This window comes from Eubalaena glacialis, chromosome 10 (assembly GCF_028564815.1).
Source record: "Eubalaena glacialis isolate mEubGla1 chromosome 10, mEubGla1.1.hap2.+ XY, whole genome shotgun sequence".
NCBI classification, from domain to species: domain Eukaryota; kingdom Metazoa; phylum Chordata; class Mammalia; order Artiodactyla; family Balaenidae; genus Eubalaena; species Eubalaena glacialis.
In genome coordinates this window covers 72091988-72100724 of record NC_083725.1, presented here as the reverse complement: position 1 = coordinate 72100724, position 8737 = coordinate 72091988, and the positions used below count along the sequence as shown (strand labels likewise).

Here is an 8737-nt window from a genome sequence, read left to right as displayed (position 1 = left end):
AATACGGCAAATCAAATTCAAACTATTCTCAAACTATTCCAAAATATTGCAAGGTAATGAATGCTCTGAACTCATTCTATGAAGCCAGCATCACCCTGATATCAAAACCAGACAAAGATATTAAAAAAAAAAAAAAACGAATTACAGGTCAATATCCCTGATGAACGTAAGTGCAAAAATCCTCATTTTTTAAAAAAAAATGCACATTTTTTATGATAATGTATCTGATAAATAAGTTCCAAAGTTAGCTACCTTTATTCTGTAAAGACTGAATTTCTTTCCTTCATTGCACTTACATTAGTTTGCAGTTCTACGTTTATTTTTAAAACTTAAAAAATTTTTCCCTTATATTTTTTCTTTTTAAAATTTCATTTATCTTTTATACAGCAGGTTCTTATTAGTTATCCATTTTATACTCATCAGTGTATACATGTCAATCCCAATCTCCCAATTCATCCCACCACCACCTCCCCCCGCCGCCACACCACCCCCCCCCCCCCGACCCGAGGGACACATTTAAAGGTCATCAGTTAGGAACTCATGGGAAACAGTAAAAATAAGGATGGGAGGAGAGGGAACTACAAAGCAGCCGTTTCACTTTTTATGGGCTTGATTGTAGCATCCCTTTTGAAATTTTAGTTTGGCCATTAGTCTGTTCTGGTGCTATCTCTGCACAGCCCTATTGTGTTCCAGGTACACACCTCCCAGCACAAGACAATAGAGCTGTGCTAAGTTCCCAGCAGAAACAGCTCCTGCCCTGCTTGCCCAGAGTTGTTATCTATTTGTTCTCCTCATTTCTATCTATTACCGATGAACTCAATCCTCCAGTGCAATATAAACCATCAGGAAGTGCCATACAAGCAGCAGACTGCTACAATTACACCAATCCCAGACAAATTTATAAAGGGCACCAGAATAAGTTTCTGTCCATTTTCTAATGCAAGGTACCTCCCAGGCAGTTGTGTCTATAGGTGCATCAGATGAGACAAGAAGGAAATGAATTACTTATTGCCTAATTAAATTATTTGTCTAAAGTCAGTGGGAGGCTACAGACTAAAAATTCATATCTCAAATCATTTCTCTGTTGAACATATTCTTTGTCTGAAGTCTAAACTTCTCCCAAACTTTTCTCAGATTTATCCTTAATTTAAGAAATTATACTATATGTATCCCTCCTATAATTATTAATTACTTCACTTATATGCATTTATTTTTCATGAGAATGTCATTTGCATGAAGTGGGCATCCCATGGCTGGGAAAACTGGAAGTGCTTGAATACTCAATTCAGCTTTTACTCAAAACTTAACCTTTCTTGTTTAAACTCCCAGTTTTTGACTTACCTCATTTTCGTGGTTGACCCACCTCTAAAACTTAGATTCAAACATCCTGCTATCTGATTGTCACCTTCTAATTGCAGGCTCAAATTTTTAACTATCCTTAGTACAGTCACAATTGTTGGACCTAAAGATTACCAAGCCACTGAAAGAATCCCCTTCATTCTATTATATATCCCTCTCTTTTCTTGACTTTATTCCTGTCAAGCTTAGATTCTATGGCCCATCATTCAGTTACGCTCTTGGAAATAATCTAACCTCCTTTGTTCTCTCCCTCCATTGTAGTTGCTTGAAATAACGGAAACTGATTAAATCTAAATATATGTCTCCTCTGTGGAAGGTTGAAACTTTCTAGAAAAAAATCCCATAAATAAACTTGTTGACTTCACATTAAATTTATCATCACAAACTTCAAATGTAAACTCAACAATACCCAGAAATCTTACTATGTGATGCCATTACAGTAAATGGGTCCATATCCACCAGGTTATCAGAGAATCCTAAGAATTATATTTGATTTCTACATTGAATACCTCATTTCTAATTCATCTGTATATCTACTTGACTATTCTTCCAAAATTTTTCCACTCAAATTTATTTCCTCTGCCACCAATCTGGTCCAGGCCACCACCTCTTGCCTGGACCAAGTAATAGTCTTCTGACTGGCTTCTCTGCTTCTACTCTTGTTTTTCTTCCCATTCATATCTCTATTCCTTAAGGCCTTTTTGATCCCACTTATCTAAAGTAATGCTCCCGCAATAATGCTCTATGATGGCATATGACAGGATTTTGTATATTTTCTTTTGTAAAATTACCAAAGCTTTCTGCATTTTAAATGTATGATCAAAAGAATAAAATTAAAACATTTAATTAAGAAATAGAAAATATATTCATGTAGTTCAAAGTTTTAAAAATTAAAAAAGGTATTCAGTAAAAGTAATTCTTTCTCTATATCAGTATTATTTCTGACTGCATATAATAGTTTAAGGTCGCTCCTAGAAATTCAGGCATCAATCCTGTGCCTGTTCCATGTGGAAGGAGGGAGGGTAAATGACCTTCATGTCTCAGCTGAGTTAGTTCATATTAAAGAGTTTTCTTGGAAACTTTGTCAAATGACATCTACTAACATTTGGAATCTGAGAGGTATAGTACTTTGTCAGTATACATGAGTACCCAAATAAAATAATGTTTTTTGTTACTAAGGAAGAATTGGGGCATTGGGGAAACAACAAGCAATCTCTAACAAACATACCATTTTTACTCCTGTGTGCCAAGTTTGACACATTTGTCTTTCTCAGAAGGAATTACTCTTACAGGTTTCTTGTGTATCCTTCCAGAGGTAACTTGATTATATCTAAGAACATATAAGAAAGTGTATATATACATACACTTTTTTATATTGCATTCTTGGTATAGCATTACAAAGTTATTTTGTGTAGCATTCTATGTACTGTTTTTGTCACTTGCTTCTTTGCTAAACAACATATCTCAGAAATTATTCAAAGAAGTACATTTAGAGATGCCTATTTTCTTTTAACAACCACATAATTGGAATGAACTCTTGGTGAAGGCAGGGACCATGTTTGCCTTATTTACCATTGTATACAGTGTCTAATACAGTTTGTGGAGCGTAGTAGGTAGTTAGTATTTGTTTGATGGATGGGTCACACAAATAGCAAATGTCAGAGCTAGGATTCAAATCTGCTTGTGATTTGAATGATTTTATTCCCATATCTTATCTACAACCTTGATGTGTTAAGTTAGATTGTCAGATTTCCTTATGTTGAACTCTCTCTGCATTTTTTAGGGGATAAATATATTTATCAATTAAACAAATCTTAACAGTTTTCTGAACTCTATGCGCTAGGATTTTGTTTAGGATTTCAATAGCTATAGTCACATTCATCAGAATAGTGGCCACAGTGGGGATGAGTCATTTAGAACACAGACATTGGAGTCAGATCGATGTGGCTATGAATAGAGGCTAACTGTGTGACTTTGGGCAAGGCTCCATCTCTCTGTCTATCCCCTACACACAGTAGGGTTAATAGTTTCTACACCAAAGAGTTGCTCTTCCATATCTAAGAGAGATGATTCAATGAGAAAAATTAGATAAAGAACCTAAGCAGTTTAGGTTGCTCAGAAAGCACTCAGAACATTGGAGTTATTATTGTAATAAAGACTCTATTGTCTCTTTCCTACATCTTCAACCATGTCTGTGAGTCAGGCTTATGCACCAGATCCCTGGCTTCTGGCTCCTCGGCAAGTTCTTACCTCAGTTTCAAACCACTCCGTCTTTCATATCCTCACTCCCTACCTGCAGGAGCATGATACAACACAGTTCCCAAAGGACTCAGCTTTTTATCCATAGAGTTTCTGTTTCCCAAGCTACCTTTTCCCATCTGGGTCTAAGAAGGAGGGTAGGAGAGGAATAGGAGCTCATAAAATGCTCAAGATTTATTTAGCAAAGTTCCTGCATGGTGACTACTACAGATGATACATCATGAAGGACTCATCCCTTTACATCTTCTGTAAGTCCCAGAGCCAAGGGCGGATAGCACAGGCTGTATTGGATCTAGATAGGAAGAATGACAAGGCAGGCAAGGATCATTTTCTAATAGGCAGCCTCCAATAAGTAGGAGGAAAAAGGCAATAAGGAGGTGGGAGGTATGGCAACTCTGGCTGCATTAGCATCTAGAAACCCTAAGCACATCTGTAAGAAGTCTCCTAGTTTTCTTTCTTCCCTCTGCCTTCCTAGAAGAGGGTCCCTTTTCCTTTCTTGGTTAGGAGACTTAGTGCAGAATTGGGCTTCATCTTGCCTGACTAGAAGAGAAAGGAGGTCTATAAATCATACAATGTGATAAAAAGGCTACAGGGATGCTGAGTTAGTACATCACTGGACACCTGGCATAGGGATTCAGGAAAAATACTGACGAAGAAGCTTCCCCCCAACTCTGTCCCAGTAGAGTAGTTTAAACTGGCTATAGATTACTTTCTTTCGACTGACAGAAATCTTTCATATTTAACCAAACTCAGTTTCTCTGTGATTTTTATCTGATGGTCCTTGTTTTGCCTTTTCCCCCAAGATAGCCATTCATATACTTTGAAGTTATCACTGATGTCCTTGTTTTTTTTCAGACCACACATCTATATTTTGTAACAACGACTTCCCCTCCCCACAAAAGGGATCAATGCCTTTTACCATCTTTTAACTCTCTGTGACTTTGTCTCAGTTTGACAAGGAATTTCTTAATACATAGTGCCCTGAATTGGATAGGATACTCCAGGTGGGGTAATCAGAACAGAGTTGAGAAAGATTCTCAACCACTTTGTTCTTGATATTGTGCTTCTATGAAATAAATTCATATAATACTCTTAGAAGAATGCCTGGTACATACTGGATGCTTGATGTATACCAGCTAACATTGTCAGTCCAGCTTTAGAGCCCTTAAATTAAGTTTTACACTGTGTACCACATTATTGACTATGTTCACATATGCACTTCCACCTGTTAGAACATCTAGGAATCTGTTGCCTTTTCCTTCTTTCCCATTCCAGATTTTCTCCCCCCCTCACTCACCTGTTATCCAATGTTAAGTAGTGAAGAAATTGGACTTTAATAGACTTAGAGCTTAAGTGATAACACTGGGTGGCTAAAGGCAAGTACCTTGGGCTTGATGAATTTTGGGCAATAGAGTCTTTCCACAAGTAAGTGGCGAACATGTGATGAACGGAAGCAGATAAATAGGAGAACTGATCAGTGAGTGGTCTTTGAGGAGAAGTATGAACAGGTGTGAATATTATGTCAAACAATGCTAGAAAAGGACAAAGTGCTAAGAAGGGCACTCATCAGGGATGAGAAAATAGAATATGGGGAGAATAAATTCAAGAAGGAGAGGAAAGATCGGTGCAGGGAGATGAGATTTTGTATGGATAAAGTTGGTTAATAATTTAAACCGAAGGAAATTCAAGAAAATTCTTACTAACATATTAGGAGCAATAGAGTGGTTCTGTGTTTGTTTTAGGGCAAGGGCAAAAGATTTATTAAGTCAGAGACCTAGCCCAGGGTTTTACCACTCACCAAGGGGCAGGCTCTCGAGGAGCACCTGCAGACAGTGGCATGAATAAGCCTCCAAGTTCCAACATGCATTTTGTGTCATGCCCAGTCCATCCTCTGAAGTCCACCGCACAGACCCTCAGTGACCACTATTTGTAGTATTTTTTAAAAATATTTATTTAAAAAATTTAAAATTTTAAATAAAAAAAATTTTATTTTATATTGGAGTATAGTTGATTAACAATGTTGTGATAGTTTCAGGTGTACAGCAAAGTGATTCAGTAATGCATATACATGTATCTATTCTTTTTCAAATTCTTTTCCCATTCAGGTTGTTACATAATATTGAGCAGAGTTCCCTGTGCTATACAGTAGGTCCTTGTTAGTTATCCATTTTAAATATAGCCACCATTCGTAGTATTGATCAGAGCTTCTCCTTTCCCTTCCTCAGGGTTCCCTTCGGCACTGCAACTCTGGTTAATTCTCTACTTTCACTTGCCTTCCTTGAAATTTTCCATCAGTGTAAACACCAAGGTCCAGGAACTAAAAAACCTTTTTCAACAGGCTTTTGTTAAGAATCTATGAGGTGTTAGAGAATGTTGGTGTGTATAAATGAAAAGTGCATGTTATTTGTCCTCAGATATTTGAGTGGGGTGGAGGGAGACAGAGGGGGACAAAATCTATGTGTAAAGGGCTACAAAGAAACTATAATAATAATAGAAGTTGCATTCTCAATGAACTAACTACTTCATTTATCTTACTTTCCTTCTGAATTCATAATCTTTCCCCAGACAAATAGGTATGCTACAGTATGTTTCATTTCTGTCTTGCTCTTTTCTTTACTGACAAGCTTGAAAAGAACCTTTTAGCTACATAGTCAGCCCTCCCTATTTACACTTCCTCACTTACGAAATCTTCAACTCCTTTCATTCTGGTTTCTAGTCCAATGAATTAGTCATGTTCAGATCACTAATGATACCCTTTAAAAAAAATTTAATGGTCATTCATATTCTCATGTTATTAAACTTCTGCTTAGCTGACAAGTTGGTCCTGTGCTCCTTAAAATTTTCATTGAGAAAGCAACTTCTACGTTATACTATTGTTTTGCTTTTCTTACACTGGTACCATACTGAATTAATTTGTTGCACATTTTTAATATTGTAAGGTTACTACCTATTGTTATTCTTGAAGTCAATTAAACAAAATTACCTCTTGTATCTGCCCAAGAAAATAGTCAAGAAAAGACTTCTCAGCTCAAGATTCATTGGATGGCATCACCCAACAACTACTCCACTGCTCCAGTCTCTGAATTTCTCCTCATCTGCTTCCCTAACTATCAGAGTTGGCAGCACTGGCTGTCCCTACCCCTCAGCCTCCTCTTCTTTCTGGCCATGGGGGCCAGCGCCACCCTCCTGATCACCATCCAGCTGGAGGCCTCTCTGCAGGAGCCCATGTACTACCTGTTCAGCCTCCTCTCCCTCCTGGATATGGTACTCTGTCTCATTGTCATCCCCAAGGTCCTGGCCATCTTCTGGTTTGACCTCAGGTCCATCAGCTTCTCTGCCTGTTTCCTCCAGATGTTCATCATGAATAGTTTCCTCGCCATGGAGTCCTGCACATTCATGGTCATAGCCTATGACTGCTACATGGCCATCTGCCATCCACTGAGGTACCCATCCATCATCACTAACCACTTTGTGGCCAAGGCTAGTGTCTTCGGTGTCATATGAAATGCCCTTCTCACTGTACCCATTCCCATTCTCTCTGCCCAGCTCCTCTACTGTGGGAAAAATGTCATTGAGAACTGCCTCTGTGCCAACCTGTGTCCAGCTCTCCTGTGACAATTTCACCCTGAACAGAATCTACCAATCTGTAGCTGGTTGGACCTTACTAGGCTCAGATTTCATCCTCATCTTCATCTCCTACATCTTCATCCTAAGAGCTGTGCTCAAGTTCAAGGCTGAGGGGGCTGCAGTCAAGGCTCTGAGCACGTGTGGCTCCCACTTCATCCTCATCCTCTTCTTCAGCACCATCCTGCTGGTTGTGGTGTTGACAAATGTGGCCAGAAAGAGCGTCCCCATGGACATCCTCCTCCTGCTCAATGTTCTTCACCACCTCATATCCCTTGCCTTGAACCCTATTGTATATGGGGTTCAAACCAAAGAGGTAAAACAAGGAATTCAGAAATTGCTGCAGAGAGGGATGTGAATATGTAAAATAGATTTCTAATTCTCTCTCCCCTTCCTTCTCAGTGATTTTGCCCAGACATGAGCTAGAGAAAAGCCTGACCCAGGTTTCTTCCTTTATTCTTACCTGTTTCAGGATGGGGTAGGCAAGAGGAAGAAACTCATTTTTCTTGAGTAATTGCTTTGAGCCTGGGCAGTTATAGTGAAGTAATTTAATCTTCACAACATTCTTGTAGGTACTATTACTTCCATTTTACATAGCAGAAAAAATATAATTTTAAGAGAACAAACTGCTGGAGATCATATATCTGGGAAGTGATAGAGCAGAGATTAAAATCTAGGCTCTACAGCCTGGTGTCTTTCTAGAGAAATGCCCCTTCTTGTGCAGTTGAAGCTGGAGACCAGGCCTCTACCCTACTCTCCTTTGCCTGTGTTTTGTCCTTCTGGATGTCCATAGGTATTTCCTGCTTGTACCTACTATTTTGAGAGCCAGGGGGTTCTCAGAGAAGGCAGAGTCCTATCTGACAAAGCATCTGCAGGACCACAGGAAAAGAGCACTCATAATAATATAAAGCAATGCCAGCCTCCTACTATGTCCTACACAGCCTCACAACCTTCAGGGAGTCTAGAGAATGAGGAGACAGGTTGAGAGAGGGGTATGGAGGGGGGATACCAACGGGGTAAAAATTGGGAAATCAGGTCAGTGGGTTGACCACTTCTCCATGTGTTTAAGCTGCACATGCAGTGAACTGAAAGTCAAGTCTTATTTGTTGACTCTTCCCAAGAGCTCTAGTTGAAGGTGGGAAGACACAGCATAGTGTCAGGTTTCTGGGTAACAGTGGGTCCAGTCAGGAGACAATAAATCCCACTGGCTATTTTTAGAGAATTTAAGGTAAGCACTTGATTAAATAAGTATTGGAGACTTGAAAACCAAAAAAAAAAAAAAAGGGGGGGGGGATACTGAGGTAACACAGAGATAGTACCTGCAGGAAGAACCTTATACTTGGAATTCCTTGGTGGTCCAGTGGTTAGGACTCCACACTTCCACTGCAGGGGTCACAGGTTTGATCACTGGTCAGGGAACTAAGATCCCACATGTTGCGTGGTGTGGCCAAAAACAAAAAACACTGGTCATTAAAAAAAAAAAGAACCTTATACT

General features: G+C 39.1%; 1 protein-coding gene across 1 annotated transcript; it reads left to right on the top strand.

The window, feature by feature from the left end:
* The first annotated feature begins 6660 nt into the window (after window positions 1–6660).
* On the top strand, window positions 6661–7600 carry LOC133099879 (olfactory receptor 56A1-like). Its single transcript, XM_061203726.1, is given in 2 exon segments — window positions 6661–7217; window positions 7219–7600. Coding segments are annotated over 2 exon segments (939 nt in total).
* The last annotated feature ends 1137 nt before the right edge of the window (window positions 7601–8737 follow it).